The 17601-nt window shown below is 36.3% G+C and overlaps 1 protein-coding gene across 2 annotated transcripts; it reads left to right on the top strand.

Annotated features, from left to right (window-relative positions):
• Nucleotides 1-3: 3 nt before the first annotated feature.
• FBXO8 (F-box protein 8) lies at nucleotides 4-14654 on the top strand. 2 transcript variants are annotated; one of them, XM_066317583.1, is made up of 6 exons: nucleotides 4-217; nucleotides 1979-2318; nucleotides 4470-4596; nucleotides 11372-11490; nucleotides 12948-13144; nucleotides 13906-14654. In XM_066317583.1, the coding sequence occupies exons 2-6, from the start codon at nucleotides 1990-1992 to the stop codon at nucleotides 14091-14093; spliced, it is 960 nt and encodes a 319-aa protein (XP_066173680.1). In that variant the 5' UTR covers nucleotides 4-217; nucleotides 1979-1989; the 3' UTR covers nucleotides 14094-14654. The 2 variants fall into 2 exon arrangements, with proteins under 2 accessions (XP_066173680.1, XP_066173681.1); XM_066317584.1 differs by having other exon boundaries at nucleotides 5-217; nucleotides 1982-2318.
• The last annotated feature ends 2947 nt before the right edge of the window (nucleotides 14655-17601 follow it).

Raw genomic sequence — 17601 nt, forward strand, 5'->3', positions numbered from 1 at the left:
CGCCGACGTCACTTCCAGCAACAACAGCCGACGTCAGAGCTGCCCGGGCAGGAGTCGGGGCGGCGACGGCGGGCTCGGCCTCTCTGCCGAGGCTCTTTCCTTGGGCCTGTCCGCCCGTCCCCGCCGCCGGGCCCGCGCAGCCCCTCCGCCCGGCGCGGCGCTCGCACGGAGGCGGGCCGGGCTCGTCGCGGCGGCGGTTGGAGCCGAGCTGGCACAGGTAGGGCCCGCGGGTGCCCCGCCGCGGCGCGGACGGACGGGCGGCACGGCCAATCGGCAGCCGGGGCTCAGGGGGCCGCCCAATGGGGCCGGGGGGCGGCACCCGCCGGCCGCCATCGCCGGTGCCCCCCGAGAGCGGGCGGCCGGGCCGGGTCCCGGTGCCGCTGTGCGCGGGGAGCAGCGGCTCGGGGCGGCACGGCTGCCGAGCTGCTCGGGGCGCCGTGTGGCCTTAGGCGGCTTCGGTCCTGGCTTCCCTGGGGCGGCTCTGGGCCTGCGGGACCGGCTGTGCCTCCGCCCCCCAGCCTGGGTGCCTGGAGCCGGGATTGAGGAGCTTTCATGTTACGGAGGATACAATCGGTTGCAATGCAGCTGCTATGAACGAAGCTTCAGCTTCGATAGGCTTCCATCGAAGGAAGGAACGTTTTCCTGTTGGGATTATCGTGGCTGCAAAGCAGCAGCTGTAGGGCTCGGTTACAGTAGAGTGAAGAGAGTTAATATCTAGAGTGCATGGTGCTTTTTATTTAATGAAGTAGAATCCAGTACTAATGCAGCGTTAATCTAGATTATTTTTAGCACTCTATCATGCTTGTCAACACACTGCAAAAGAATTTATCACGCAGTAGCAAAGTAACATGAGGAAGACACGCTTAGAAGTTAAATCAGACTTTGATAGATAGCAGACAGAGCTAGAGAAGATCAGCGATTTATAAACAGGCTTGATGTTATTTTTACTGTGGTAGTTGCTACAGCCAAGCTGTCAAGAGGTTTCAATTACTAGATAAAATTACATTATTAGAAGTTTGAAAACATGCATTGAGTGGCATACTGAATCTGAAGATTGAAAATATATGTTCAAAATAATTTAAACATACAGTTTTTGACGCCATTACTTAAAAGGCTTTATAACAATGGATTTGCTCATCTTTAACGATGATGAGCTCTGAAAGCATTCATCCTGGATTACTACAAAGCTGAAAGTAATTACATGATTGGGAAAATTATATGTGTTCTGACAAATGACATATAAGCTGCTGAATAGCTACGCAAATAGCAGAGCTTGTGGATTTTCAGCAGCTGGTTCTAGACTAGTTTAAATTCTGTCTCGTTTCTTCTGTGAAATTTCTTCAGTTAGTCCTTAAAATAGCAATTATCTTTTTAATTTTCTTTTTTTACATTATAAAAGGCTATTTCTACAGTGACATTCTCTGTATGAGTATGTGAGTGTGAGTACATTTATCAGGGTTTTATGTTATGCTGCTAGGTAAGAAGGCTTGAAAAGATACTTACTTTGTTTCTGAGCACTTAAAATCCTTACTGCATTTTCACTGAAGTTGTTCAAGTTTGTTTCAGTGTTTCACTGTGCTACCCAATACATTTTTGTTTTTCATTGACTCTAAATAAGGAGGTTTTTATTAAATTTTGAAGGAAGTCTGAAGATTCCAAATGTTCAGAAGCCTACGTTTTCTTAATTTGCATGGGATATAGATAATATTTGGTATTCTTTGAAGAAGCCTATTGCTAATTTTGTAGCTCTTCAAGCAGGGAAACTTTTGAAAAATATCTTCTAGGTTTCTTTTTTTGATGGGTTTTGTTTTCAGTATTTTTTAAGTTGCCTTGTGAAGGCTGATTACCTGGTCAACATAACTTTGACAGAACTCACTTCACCTGGTCAGATCAGTCCTAAAATTTTGCTTATGCTCTGAGGCTGTCCTACAGGTGTTTATAAATAGCTGTCAATATCTAATCTGGATTTTATGTCCAGCAGGCTCGCAGATGGGTCAGGGACTCTGGAGAATTGCTAGAAACCAGCAATTGCAACAGCAAGGATACAGTGGACAAGGCTATCTTACCAGAGAGCATGGTAGGAGGATACCTGCTAACAATGTTGCCAATACAAGCCATCGCAAACAAGCCCAAGGAGGCATTGACATCTACCACCTGCTGAAAACGAGAAAATCTAAAGAACAAGAAGGATTCATTAACTTGGAAATGTTGCCACCAGAGCTTAGTTTCACCATTTTGTCATACCTGAATGCAACTGATCTCTGTCTAGCATCGTGTGTCTGGCAGGATCTTGCTAATGATGAGCTCCTCTGGCAAGGGTAAGCACAAAAAAAACCAAGTATCACCTGGACATAGTAAAAATTATTAGATTTTAAAATTTGTCTCCATAAGTGCTTTTTGTCTTTCTCACCCGTAGCCAAGGTTTCCCAAGTTAAATGAGGTTGATATAGAGGATACATATATCTTTTAAAATGTGTTATTCTGGATTTCAAATTAGTATGGAGTATTACTGGTGATTACTACATGTACAAGTGGGCTTGGCACAAGTATACGTGGGGTAAAAACAGGGACTTGTCTTCACTTTTGTATTAGCTCAAAGCACACCTCGGGTGTTTGCATCATTACTTCTCTGAACTTCAAACACTTTCTAGCTTAAGCAAGCAAACCTATTCAGCCAAATTCCCAAATAGAGAGGAGTGAGGACTCATCTACTACACTTACAACAACTTAGGTCTATCTTTTTTGGAAGATGGTGGTGGAGAGAGGAGAGAAAAAGTTGTTTTTTCTCAAGTGAAATTTCTTCAGCCTAACACTTGAACCACTTTAATGTATAACATATGCAGAACTTGTATGTCTGGGAAATAAATAAAGGAACATTCTTTCAGACAAAATAGTGTAATATCAAAATGTAATTAACATATTCTTTGGTATTTTATGTTTTACAGCACTAGGAAAAACTCATTAAATCATACTTATCTTTAGAGTACATGGTCAGCAGAACTTGTAACTTCTTTCAAAACATTTTCTTCTTCTTAAACTGACAGTACTACTGCTGTAGAAGTTGGGTTGCTGTTGAGGTTGTTTATTTTCCTTTCATTATGCTCTACATCTTTTATTCACCTCATCTATTTTCTAGCCCTGCTGCATTTGAATTAAGCAGCTTCTCTTCCTATCTTGCTTTTGAACCAAGAAAAAAGGATAATGCAGCATTACTTCTTAGTCACAATTCTTCTGCTATTGGGGACTGTTAAATTGATAGGAAACAGGAATTCTAGTGAAAGATACCAGTAAGCTTCTAAGTTTATCAATATGCATTGTACTGTGCTCAGTTCTTGATATCAAACCCACCCTAAATCCAAATAAATTCCCTAGACCAAAGCTTGAAGCTGCTAGAGCTTCTTAATTACTATATATTATATAGTATTATGCAGTATATATTCTTAACATGTGAGGTGGAAATATGTATTTCCTTGAAGTTCATTCTGAGACACAGTTCAATCTTTTTTCATTAAATCTTTCCAAATACTCACATTCGTACCATATTTCTTTTGGTAATGAAAATGTGTCCTGATTTAGCAATAAATAAAAATCTCAATTTGCATAATCTCTGTGAAAATCTTCACTATTCTTCACATATGTCTGAGCTTTGGCAAGTACTATGGTTGCAGCTCCAAACTCAGTCCTCAAAATAAGACCCAGGTTCCAGAACTGAAAACAGAATCTTTGCCATGTCTCCAGTGACTACCTGCTTGGTCCTAAACATTGTTCCTAATTAACTACAGGGCAGGTGTGGTGAAGCAGAACTAGAAGTTCAGTAAGGAATCCAGAATGTGTAGAATGGAAATTGCAGATGGTATCATCAAAGACTGAGATGAGGGGCAGAAACTGATGAAGCTGAGCTATGAAGTCGGAGTGGAATAAAAGGGAAAGAAGCTGAAAAGTTGCAAAAGATGGAGAGGGATGGGGCTGGGTCTAGTCATTGGGAATGGCCAGTTAGGACAAGAGGAAGAAGAGCTGGGTGAAGAAGGACAGATGGGGAAAATTAATGGCATAATTTCATGCAGATATGGTGTCCGATTCACTGCACAGCTGGAGCACAAGAAAAGAAACAATGTTTTAATCTGTCATAGTATTGCAGGAGAACAACTTGTTGCTGTTCTCCAGTGTCCAGGTTTTAGGAGTGCCAAAGGTCTCCGCTGTGTGGTTGTCATTATGATGTCACCTACTGGGATGTTGCTTTCAGGTTGCACTCAAATACACCAAAACCTCTATGAGAAGAAAACATTAATTATATAATCGAAGATTTTAGAAAAAACATGGTGGAAGATTTAATAACTGTTACAGGAACCTATCTCTAACTTTTTCTGTAGTTGAGTATTTAGCTTTGCATTGTTGATTACATTTTGCTTCTGTAAAATCCATGAAATTCAGAAAGGAATTTTTATAATATATTAATTCTATTTTCATAGGTTGTGCAAATCCACTTGGGGTCACTGTTCTATATACAATAAGAATCCGCCTCTAGGATTTTCTTTTAGAAAATTGTATATGCAGCTAGATGAGGGCAGTCTCACCTTTAATGCCAACCCGGATGAGGTAAGTGAACTGTTGCTGACAGTAATAAACAGTTACAATAATGGTGATTATTTCTTTATTATTATAGCCATATAAAAACAAAGTTTTAATTGGTGTTCATCTTACTGTAGGGATGGTTAATACTGAGCTACAGCCACATTTTGGTCTTTTTTTGAATATTGTACCTGTGTACATCATTTACATGACTTGCCTGTTAAGTGCTCTGTACACTTCTGTGGATGCCAGAAATTCATAACCACATATTAACTTAGAAACAAGGCAGATATCCTAACTGAAGGGACAGTGGTGAACTGTAAGAGCATAACAATGAGCTTACATAAAGAAAAACGTTAAAATGCAAAGTCTGAGTTTGGTTCCACTTTAGGCAAACTGGGAGGAGGTATAAAGTCCAATTACTTCTATGACAATCACATTTTCTTGTAGGGGATTTTTACCTATTTCCATTATCAAGGAGCAAATCTTGAAATATGAAAAGGATTTACTGCTGAGATATCCTGAAAATCACTTTGATTTAATTTCTGTGAGTGTTTGTTGAGCGTGATCTCTCATAAAGGAACAACATAAATTTACCTTCAAAAAAAAAACCCTTGTCAAACTGAAAAGTTTCTATTTCTAAGTTCATGTAACTAACTGGAAAAGTCAGTTTCTGCTTTCAGTCCATCACCTTTCAAAGAAGAAAACACTTTGAGAGTAGACAGTTTTTGCCTGGGAGATAGACAGTTAATGCCCAAGTGACAGAGAGAGTCTTTTGTGTATAAAACCAGACTCCTGCTTCATGTTTCCTAGGAAAAGAGTGTACACAGTACAAAAATGCTGTTAACTTCCTGCATGTAGTTACATATACACATGGAAGTGGTAATTGAATAAATCCAAAGTAGAAAAAGGATTGAGATATAAAAAGAAACACTTCTAGAAGCAAATTTCACTCTGCTGATGTGATACAGAAAGTGTGAACTTGTGACCATGAGGTAAAATAAATTAAGCAGTTCTATGAATCATTGCAATAATATGATTTCGTTGAAGTTCTTGTATTATCTCATATTCTGCTTGATTAAGAGATCATTACTTTTATCAGTCACAAATAGAGTATTATGTCATTAGAACTCTGCCTTGAACTCTGATACACACCATGGAGACATCAGCACTTGGCCACTTGAGTGATTAGTGTTTGTTTTCTGCAGAATTTTCTCAAATTTAGTAATAAATGTAAAAGTTTTCAAATGAGATGCAATATTTAGGTAACTTACGTGTTTTCAGTAATATATCAAGTATATTGCTAGCAGCATTGTCTGTCCAAATTTTTCTTTGTATTTCAATTTGTTTTGACATATATTTTCACTTAACTATCTCAGTTTATAATGTGGCATTATATTTCAACGTTATTTAAAGTAATCTTGGTATGTTTAAAGCATTTGGAGCCTATAGAATAGGCACTTAATAGAAGATTCATTATTTTTAAAGGAAATTAAGATCTGTAAATCAGAGCTAACTTATGGCATACCTAAATTAGGTATTAACTTTATTATGCAACTCTTGCTTCTTCCTTATGGTTATATTTTACAATAGACGTACAAACACTTTGCTTCAATGAGAGACGAGAACCTCAGGGTATCTCCTAAGGGCTCTGTTCCTCTCTCCCTGTGGAGCACCATAGCCTGGTAGGAATCATTCAGGGCCTCAGTTTCAGGAGAATTCACAAATACTATTGGTTTTACTGTTTACAACTGTGATATTGGCAGAATTATTATTATAAGGACACTGTGACTGGAACATGTGATATGACATTCCACTATTACAAACTGTGTCTCCGAATTTCCTGCCAAACTCTGCTTTACATTTGATAACAGACCTGATCAAATTACAATAAAAATAGGAGTACTTACAGCCACAGGAGCAAGATTCTCCAAAGGACACCGCCCATGTCATGAAAATGGGTAACCAGGCTCCACAGCAACAGCTCCAGAGCTAGCGGTGGCTCACGGGGTAGGGAAGAGCATCTACACACTTTGTGGTAGGATTCTCTGGTTAGCCATTGTTGTGTGCATGGTGTTGTGATATCTGCTGTAATTTAACGTGTTGATTGTGTGCATGAGCTTGCATAATTCATAGCAGGTGCTCACATCCTGCTGAAAGGATGTGGGTAAACACGTGACACATAATCTGAAAAAAACAAAAAAAAAAAAACTCCAGTGCATGTTTGGGTTGGGTTTTTGGTTTTGTTTTTTGGGGGTTTTTTTGTTTTGTTTTGTTTTTGTTGTTGTTGGTTGATTTTGTTGGGTTTTTTTCATGTGGCACCACCATTGTAGCCAAGATTTTGGAATCTGGTTTTTGTTGTTTCTTTGGAGAGAGGGGATGGTTTAGTGTTAGTATTAGCCCTTGAATATAAATATCATATTGTTTAATCTGCCTACCTGGTTTCTGCTGTATTTTATTTTAAAGAGTGTATGGTGTATGTGAAATGTTTCTCATGCAGTTCTCATTTCATCTTGTGTGCTTATGATTCAGAATTTGCTAGCAACCAGAAGTTATTTCACATTGTTTTGTATCCAGTTTCTAACTCGCTATAAAGTATTTTGTCAAGTTTATTACATGGATCAATGCTATGTAGCTAAAATTGAAACTGAAGGTACAAACAAGAACCTTTTGGTCAGGAAAGTAGATCTGCTTTGTCCTTTCATCCTTAATGGTTCTAACTGATCTATTTAATAGTATTTATTTTTATGGACTCTCTGGAAGCTGTGCTGTACCAAAACTGTCGGTGAGGTCAGGATTTCCTTTATGTAACATAATAATAAGGTACAGTAAGACAGTGCTTATACTAAGCCTGTCTTTCCACTCTTCTGATTGTGTCATTCTACAAGCTGCCCTTAGTTTTTTGACAGGGAGGTCAGGTTTTTCTGACCTTTTCCTGGTTATAAATTTTTAGCCACTTGTATAAGGCTACCTTACCTGACTTTTAGTTATAGTTAGTCTGTAGATGATGAAATGTTTACTGTGCTGAATTTCTAAGCAAAGTTTTTTAAAACTTATCCTAGGTCATAGGGATCTACTAAGCAAGCCAATTTTGAGATGCATTGATTTATCAGTATGAAGAATATTATGTGTATGTTGTAGAGGAAAGACATTCTTTTTTGTGATTTATCAAAAAAGTTGGAACATTAAGCTGACACCTTTTGATAATTCTATATTAAAATCAGAGTAGTTTAATTTTGTAAGTTACTAGTTATGGATTTTGTATACAAGAAAAATATTTCCGCATTCTATTTGCAATTTCTGCCATCATAAGTTTGTATCACTGAGACTGTTTTAGAGAAATACAGTGAAAGACACACTGTTTGAGGTGTATGCTACATACTGTGTCCACCTTTGTCACCAAATTACTTAATTCATAACTTAGTTAAACAGTCATAAAAATCTGCATTATACAATATCTCATTGATACTTTTCATTGTTCCAGAAGGTGCACCATTAGATAGATTAAGATATTGTACTTCTCGAGAAAAATGGGAACAACAATACTGTACGTGTCTAATTTTATTTACTAATAATGTTAGTATTACCTAAAGCCACCAACAGAAATGGAGACCCTACTATACTAGATACTGATTCCAAAATTTCTGTGCCATTGACTTAGGATATGTCTGGTTTGTTTTGTATGCATATCTAAACAGAAGTGTCAATAGCAACTACAAAAGTTTTAATGTTGACTGCTGTACTGAAGTGCTCAGAAAGTACTCATAGCAAAAAAGATAGTCAATGCAGCCAACACTGAAAAAGAAAAGTTTTCCATTTTAGATATCCTTTATGAATATAAACAAAATCAAAGGCTATCAGAAACAGGTAGAAAACAAGCAAGGAGTGTCAGTGCTGTAATAGAATAGGCTGATAAAACAAGCATTGTGTGCCTGGAAAAAAAAGAAGCAACTGTAAGAATAACATAAAAATATAACAAATGGCTTTTTATTGTTACTATTAGTCTATACTTAAAATTTCATAAATAATTTAAATCAACACTTCCATACATTAATATTTTATCTCAAGCTGTCTGAAATTCAGAGATAATGTGCTTGCTGCAGAGCTAGGTAGGCAAGTATCCTTAAGGCATCTTTCCTAATTCTCTAATGCTAAGAATGTTACAGTGCTCTGAATCAGAATTTAAAAACTGTTGTTTTCATGTGCTCATTCTGCAGTGTTTCCCAAGTGTTAAAAAGGCCTGTTTGGATCTGGTAGATCGTGGCACAGAACAGCCTACCTGACTGACTGCAGTCAAATATTTCCTAAGAGAATCACCAGCTGACTGATAAATTATCTTAGCATAGATTTTAACAGTGTGTAGGGCTACTTATTTCAGCTAGTATATATGCCACAAGCGGCCATTTTAGCTACCAAAAGTGATTTATTTGGAGCAAGGGTTCCAAGAGTTTTTCAAGGTAGTTTTTACAGTGTTATGAAAAGCAGATTCAATGACATGCTGTAAATCTTGTAAATAAATTTAATTTGCTGTGAGACAAAATTTAAGAACTTAAAAGACAAATCAGGCTTCTACTGTTGCAAAGTGTGTTTGATAGCTTAGGATGAAATAAAAAGCAACTAAAAACAATGGCATATGGTGAAGTATATTTTATTTATACCCTGTTTAGTTGTGAAGGAGTTGAGGAAAATGCATTCACAGGGGAAGATACTGTCAAGTACTGTGTGTGGTGTGGGGAAAAGGAATTAGAGAAGCAATAGAAGAAGAATTAGAGAAGCAAAGACTTTGTAGCCTATCAAATGGAGATCCTACACTGAGTAACAAGCTAGTGCATGAGAAAGAAAGTGCAGCATTTACTGTCACAGAGAAACCAACCCATTGTCTGTCTTAAAAGTGTTGTTTTCATCCTGCCTCTTCTATGCCATGCCAGGTATTTTCTGGATATGTTGCAGAAGTGTTTGTTAATTGCAGCAGGAATGCTACTCAAGACTTGCTTGCTTCAGTTTGTATTACCTTAAGCTAACACTTATTACTGAAGCAAAAACATAAATCTCATTAACTCATCCTATGTAAAGGAGAGATTCTGCTGCTCATCTTACATAAATTGCCAAAATCTTTTTGTAACCTCCCATTTTTAATTTCTTATTTAGCTCTGGTTCAGGAAAGTACTTGACGTTATGTTTTCCATCCTTATTATGGACAGACTTAAATATTATCTAATTTGGACTGAAATGCAAGCTGATAGAGCAATACATGTTTCATTGTTTTCCTAAATACAGATTTTTCTTGAAATTGGGGCATAATACTGCTTGATTTTTTTGGTTTACCTATCTAAAAACATGTATGTTTTTAGTTATATTTATAAACCATTATTTTAACAAAATAAATGTATCTTGATTAACTGCTGTTTTCTATAAATATATAAACAAAAACTATGGACTGGTAAAAGTAGCTATTTAATACTGCAGGTGTAGTAATTTAAATTGTGAACTTAAACATATATTCTAACTATTTTCCTGCTTGATATAACTACAACTTTGCTTTACTAAGCTGCTTCACAAAATGTTCCAAACCTGCACTCAGTCCTTTATTTCTTTTTCACACAAAATTTAAGAGCACTGGGAAGTTTAGTTTATATACTGAATGACAGGTTGCCCCTACATCTTTGTAGCTGTAATGTAAACTAAAAGGGCAGACTTAAAAAATATTGTCAAGTTTGATATCAGAAGATTTATGAAAAAATACTTCAGATGTATTTTAAAGGTGATTTAGGTTGTGGCCTTGGTACATTATTCTATGCAGAAATGCACTGTCCTTCTCATTTTACATTTCAACCTTATGCTATAGTCAAGATATATTGTACTTAAGTATTGTAACACTTCTTTGTAACAAATGCTGAGAACTGCCCCCAGTCCCTGCCAAACTCAATCAGAAGAACTTGGTTAGTTATTCTCAGCTGCTGAAAAGTGTGGACATTTTTTAAGTCTGTTAGTTGGGGTTTGATTTCCAAGGCTGTAGGAAAAATAGTTTTGTGCTTTGGGATATTTCAGTGACTAGAGAGAATCCAAAATATCACTTGAAATATTTTAAATTTGCTGTGTTTATTCTATAAGAAATGCGTGCTTGGCCGAAGTGTAAAATTCTGGAAATCATAATATGAGTATAAATTATATGCAATTCTGTATTTTTAAACTACTTTTATGTTAGACATAGTGTTCTTATTTATGTGTATGCATATTTATATATGTTGATACTTACCTATGCTTTGAAATCAGCGTGCTTGTGTTTATTTGCATTATTACACATTTAAACAAATGCATTTAATGCATCTATTTGAATGTGATACATTGTATACATGTGAGAACATTACTGTTTTAATGACAGATGTTAAAAGCTAAACGCATTATGGCTAAGATTTTCTTATTTGCAAAAGTTGTGAAATTACTGATCCCTGCAATATTTTAAATACTATTACAAAAGTAATAGAAAAGCAAAATACTGATATACACAATCAAGAAATTATTAAAGAACCATCATGCTTATTATGGGGTTCATAATTTAAAATTTTCTGCCATGACTATATGTAAAATCTCAACCATAACATTAAATTGTTTCTTTGCATTTGATTTATAATTTTAGAGTGTATTCTGCATGTTGAAATGTGATTTAGAGGAAGAGGAATCATTCTGAAAAACAAACCAGTTAATTCCTAGGATTACATTCCTACATTGTGAAGTACAATACTTGTTCCTAAATACATTATGAAGATTAAACATATTTATATGTACATGTATTTTATCTCAGGGAGTCAACTACTTTATGTCCAAAGGCATACTAGATGATTCACCGAAAGAAATAGCTAAGTTTATCTTTTGCACAAGAACACTGAATTGGAAGAAGCTGAGAATCTACCTTGATGAAAGGTAATTCAAATTTCTCCTAAGACATTTTCTGTTGATTTTCAATGTACAGCCTTATTTAACAACATTATGAATGTGGAGGTGCCACTTCAAGGATGTAAAAAGACAAGAAAATGCAGCTAGGTAATTATTCTGCTAAATCTGAACAGTTACTCAGTTCAAGTATTTATGTGACTGTGACACTTAATGAGAATTCTCAAACATACCATCTATAAATAATAATCCTCACAAAATCTTATGCAGATATTTTGCTGCATTTTTTTACTTGACAAGTTTTTTTTTCCCCTTTCTTATGGGTGTTATTCAGAAAAAAATAGTTAGCACTTTATTATGGGGTGATAGCTTTTTAACTACTGTTGAGTCATCTAACCATTACTTGGTTGTCTGATATTTCTTGATTGGAAGTTGCACGCACCTTGTGAGATTGGAAGGGAGCATCCTGTAGGAGACATCAGGAGCTGCAGAAGGGAACACTTCCCTGCTGTAGCATTCTGTTCTGTCTCCACAGTGCTTTCTCATGCCATCAGGCTGTGGTAGGGCTGTATCATGAAAGGTGAAGGAGAGTAGCAACTGCACCTGAATAGAAAGAGCACAGGGCCAGCAGCACTTCTAGCAGGAATCCTCTCCTGCTTCTCATCCTCTTCAGCCTGTACTGCTAAAGAAATAGAAGGAGTCTGTAGTGTTATCCCCACTGGCAGTCCTGTGCTATAAAACTTCAGATTTATCAATTTTTTTAGACAATAATAAAAATACAAAACCATTTAATGGATGAGATTGCAAGTTAATGTTAGTGACTCCTGCTGCCATTTATCTTCCCTTCATAAACAGAGTATAATCAGACACTAAAAATAAAAACTACTTTTCTAAATGTTGAAACTCACAAGTAAACTAAAAATCAGATTAAACATACAAAAATATTCTTAGGTTCACTTCAAATTTGCTTCCAATTTTTTTCAATTGTCTTTTACCCATCTGATAATATAGGTGTGGTCTGAATCTTTTAAATGTGTCTGTGTTCAGTGCAAAATACTTGAGAACATCACACCCTGATGGACATCCATGATCAATTTTTGCCTAGCTGAAGCCTGGTTTTAACAAGACACTCCTGTAACAGCTTCTACTTAGACATCAAAATCTGTGACATGCATGAATCTATTCCCTTTACTAACATGTTAATTGTTTTGTCACAATGTAAAGGAAGCAAAGCCTCTATGTTAACCTTGATTGAATATACATATAAACTTTTGAGTTCTGATTTATGTATAGTTTTACAGTGTTTGGCTACAAATAGGCAAAGAACATGTGTTTATATTATCTTTGTGCTGTTAGTGATAATTTTGCCTTTTAGCAAAAACAAAAGCTCGTACTGTTCTAAAGCTTTAATTTTTAATTTTAAAATCTACACTTTTTCTTGTTTAAACAGTTAAACTTTTCTAATAATATGGGTTTTGTTCTGCCAGGAGAGATGTTTTGGATGACCTTGTGACACTGCACAACTTCAGAAATCAGTTCTTGCCAAATGCACTGAGAGAGTTCTTCAGACACATTCACGCTCCTGAGGAGCGTGGGGAATACCTTGAAACTCTCATAACAAAGTTCTCTCACAGATTCTGTGCTTGTAATCCTGATTTGATGAGAGAGCTTGGCCTTAGCCCTGGTAAGCAAAAATGAGCAATGGATCAGTCCTTATACTTCTGGATGATGCTACTGGTTATCATAGTTTTCAAATCAGCACCTAAACAAGTATTTCTGAAAGTACAAGATGGTTCAGTGTAGTCTCATCGTTCCACATGGGTTGGAAAAAAACCACAAAAACAAATGTACATATTTTTTTTTAGCTGATTAGTTGGGTTTATTTCCATGTTATCTTTCCTTCATTTTTGTCTGTACTTTAAGCTTTTTTCTTTTCTGAAGTTCATCTTGCAGAATCTTACACACTTAACATTTTACCTTGTGGATAGTCTCACAGAAATGAAAGGGAATATTAGGCCACATTCAAGTTAACAAGCATTTCTAATTGCTTGGGGGAGGCAGTTTTCAGCAGTGGAACTGCTTACATATTTAAAAGACAAGCTTTTACAGGATGTTGGCTTTAGTTTACATGAACATCAAGAATCTGTTTAAATGAAAATGTGTGAAGCCCTTAGTGGCTTTTGGATTATGTAGAAATAATAAGAGATTTGTAAATTCTCTTTTTGCAGTGTGCTGACATTACTTTAAAGGTTGCTATATTGAATTTTATTTTACTCAGATACCCTTCTGAGTAGTTGTATGTGTACATATATATGTGTGTATATATATGTATATATAAAATTAATGAGCCGAGGTGATAAAGACCATAAGGTTCTTAGGGAAAAATACTTTTAATGATCATAGTTTCTTTTTTAAACTTACTTTTATTTATTCTCTCTTTTTTAGATGCAGTTTATGTACTGTGTTACTCTTTGATTCTACTTTCAATTGATCTAACAAGCCCTCATGTGAAGAACAAAATGTCAAAGAGGGAATTCATCCGAAATACGCGACGAGCTGCACAGAATATTAGTGAAGATTTTGTAGGGCACCTTTATGACAACATCTACCTTATTGGCCACGTGGCTGCCTAAAAGCACAATTTGCTAGCACTTAAAATTTGTAATTTTCAAAAACTACATCAATTCAAGATATTAATTATTTTGTAGAGATGGGGGTTATTTTAGTGCTGGTCATTCTAACCTCTGTATGCAATCAAAGTTTGTGTGTGTAAATGTGTGTATGTGTGAACTACCTTTTCTATCTATTTACTGTGGGAGCAGAAGGAATTTGTTTCATAATTTTTTTAGTTTTGCACAAAACAATGCCATTAGTCTGACACAGCCATTTATGAATGTTAAACTGACATTACAGTCTAAGCTGAAAAAGTGGTGAATTCGTGCGTTAGATCTGCTTGAAATTTTAATAAGTTCATTCTTTTTAGAATACCATGTAATGTGTATATATTTAACTAAAGAGATTTATAATCATAATTATTTTATTGTAAAGTATTTTAACTAAAATTTCTCCTTTTATCTCTTAAATTAGTGTTTGACTTTCGTTTGCATTTTTTTACAATGCTGACTACCTCAGATACTTAAGTTAGACTATTGGTCTGAATACTACAATAAAGTTTATTCTAGGAGATGACAGAACACTTGTAAAATATCTAAGCTGGTATTTTATACTATATTTATTAACTTGAATTAGCATGTTGCCAATCTGCTATTCATTCAGTTTTAAAGATTACAAGATTACATTCAGTTTTAAAGGTTACAACTATTTTAGATGAACCCTGATGCCCTACAGGGTTAACCAGGGAAAATAATGCAGTGTATCAAGAAGTTTGTGTAATTTACATACATAACCTATTTTGCAGATACTGGTTTTTGGGAAACAGGGCAACTGCAATCACCTATTCAGCACAGTAAGCAAGAAAAAAATCTGAACAGAGAAAGTGGTAGGAGTGAGTAACGTGTTGCTGCTTTCAACTGGTTTCCTCAGTCTAGAAGTGTCGATGATGGAAATGCCTCGGCAAATGTGTACCAGATGACTTGTTGCTAAAGCTGTTAAAAACTGACGGTGCAAGATTAGAGCAGTGACTGTGCAGGATTGGAGAGCTGTTTGACAGTCAGATACTGAATTACTTTCTAAATCTGTCATGTAGCTAGATTTTAAACAGCTCTAAATTTATGGAAATGCTTCAAAAATTACTTGATCAGGTTGTGTCTTGACATTTTCTGAAGAGTAGAGAATATTAGTGGTGGAACTGCTGTGCATGCACAGGAATTGAATAAGGATTTGCCTAATTTTTGTTCAGAGAAATCATGGAGCAGTGCTTTTCTTAAGCTGACATAGCACATAGTTGAAGTAAGAGCTGTTCCTGATTATGTATGTTTACATAATATTCAGCTATCAGTAGCATCTGGATACATTAACAAGTATATTTTTTTCCCTACCCTACCATGAGGTGAAGTGGGAAGGTATTCTTAATCTGTGAAACAGAACTAATCTGAGTTTTTATCTAGAAAGCCTATTGCAGAGCCAAGAATTTAATTCAGGAATGACCCCTCACTGCCATGCACATTGCTTGTGGTGGTGTTTTCTGTTTAGCACCTAGGCAGTGTTGCGTTTGTCTTAGATATGAGAAGGACAATTCGTACAAGTACTCCATAAATGATGGGAAGAAAAAGATGTAGCTATTTCTGCTATTTCAAATGTTCCACAAACCAAACTGCATGCAGAAAAAGTACTTTTTTATTATATTACCTTTAATGGAGTGTAAATGCCATTGCATTTATGTAGCATACCCAGCCAAAGCCAGGAGCCAGCAGTATTGCGACCATGTTCCAGACAGGTTTACAGTATCACCTGCCTTGCTCAGGACAACTACTCTTCATCCAGTGTTGTTTCTTGTATTGCAGAAGGTCCAAGGATGCATTCTGCAGCGGTCAATTAATCTCAAACACAAGTCAAGAGTAAAATGTGATTTGTAAAACTAGCTATAAAGGACAAGTGTCTCTGGGCTCTTCAAAGTCATCTGAAGTGGAGACAGTGGAGTATAGTTTTCTAACAAACACTCCTGAAAGGTTAGACACTTTAAAAGAAGAATTCAGTGAATTTTGAAATTAGAACTTTTCTTGTTAGAAAGTATTTTCTCCTCAAACCACAAAAGCAGAGCAAGGTTTAATTCTCTTCTGACTTGTGCTTAGGTTGACATTAGTGATACTGGTTTTGATTTTGCACTAATAAGAGAGTATGAATTGTTAGTCTCTGTTAATTTCCAGTTACCCTGAAACAGAACAAAGCCTTCAGGCAGACAGAACATGTTTTTTCTGGAATAGATGAATGCATCTATTAGTAAGGTTTAGAATACTTCAAGGCCAGTGTAGCAGCCAAGAAGATAAATTAGAAACAGGATGATACAATTCAAGTTTCCATGAGACAAGTCCAGGGGAAAACAAAACTCTAATGACCTGCTGATAACAGCCTCTGATCTTCACAATAGGGTTTTGAACAGTGTTAGAGGATTACCACCCAACTCATGCTATACATTGTTACTAACGCACAGTGGAACAGAGAACAGCAAGCGCAACGTGCCAAGTGTGAATCCCCTCAGAGGCAACCATGAAACAACTAATTAATACAGACATTTCTTCTGTGCTTTTTCAGGTTTGAGTCTAGCTCTGAAGTGGCTGAGAAGTAATTTTTTGCATTTAAGCAATCTAGACTTTACATGAAGTTAAACAATTTTCTGTCTTAAAAGGAGGAAAAAAAGTCTTAATCAGGTATAATAGAACTCTTAAAAAGTGACAAAAATTGTCGTAGTTGTCCTCCAAAAACTCTTTAAAAAACCAAAGTTTTGGGCAGTGTTTTCTTCAATGCACTTGGTCTCTCCATGCACACTTTAAAATAATTTTTCATTCATCCAGGTGCCACTGAATGATGTGATGTGGATTTAGCTACTTGATCAAGCACTAAAGAAAACTTAGGTAGAGAATCTCAAGCCGAATTACATGAGCATTATCATGCTTATGACTGCAAAGTGATTCCCAAGCTATTACGATTCCACCACTACGTGTCCTTTGAACTTTGGCCATGTCGTGTTGCCTTAACTCTTAACTGTATGCACTGTACACAGCACTGAAGGAAGAAGTGAACCTGCAGCCCATCCCCCTGCAAACACTCACTGTTCTGTCCTAAAAGACACTGGAATTGTTCTGAATGGCCATTTCTGAAAGTTTGGTAACTTCAGTATACACAGATGTGACAGAAGGAAAATTTTTCTGTTCACGTCGCGAAAACAAGTGTACTTGTGTCCATGTAAGTGTCACAGAAATGCAGCTCATGTTTACTTTTATTAAAGTCTGAGGCTCTGATTGCATTTTTTGAAGGAATATGGCATGTATTAGATATTCACATGGCTTAGCTACAGACAGCATCTGATAGTATCTGCTTTCTCAAACTTTATACTTCCCATTCAAACTCTAAACAGCATATTTATACAGCTTTGACTTTTTAAAATAAATCAAAGCTGCTGCAACATACAGAAGCCCAAACAAATACAAGTCTGAGACATGTTTGTCGATCTTGAGGCAAGTG

The sequence above is a fragment of the Sylvia atricapilla genome, chromosome 4 (assembly GCF_009819655.1).
Source record: "Sylvia atricapilla isolate bSylAtr1 chromosome 4, bSylAtr1.pri, whole genome shotgun sequence".
In the NCBI taxonomy this organism is placed as follows: Eukaryota; Metazoa; Chordata; class Aves; order Passeriformes; family Sylviidae; genus Sylvia; species Sylvia atricapilla.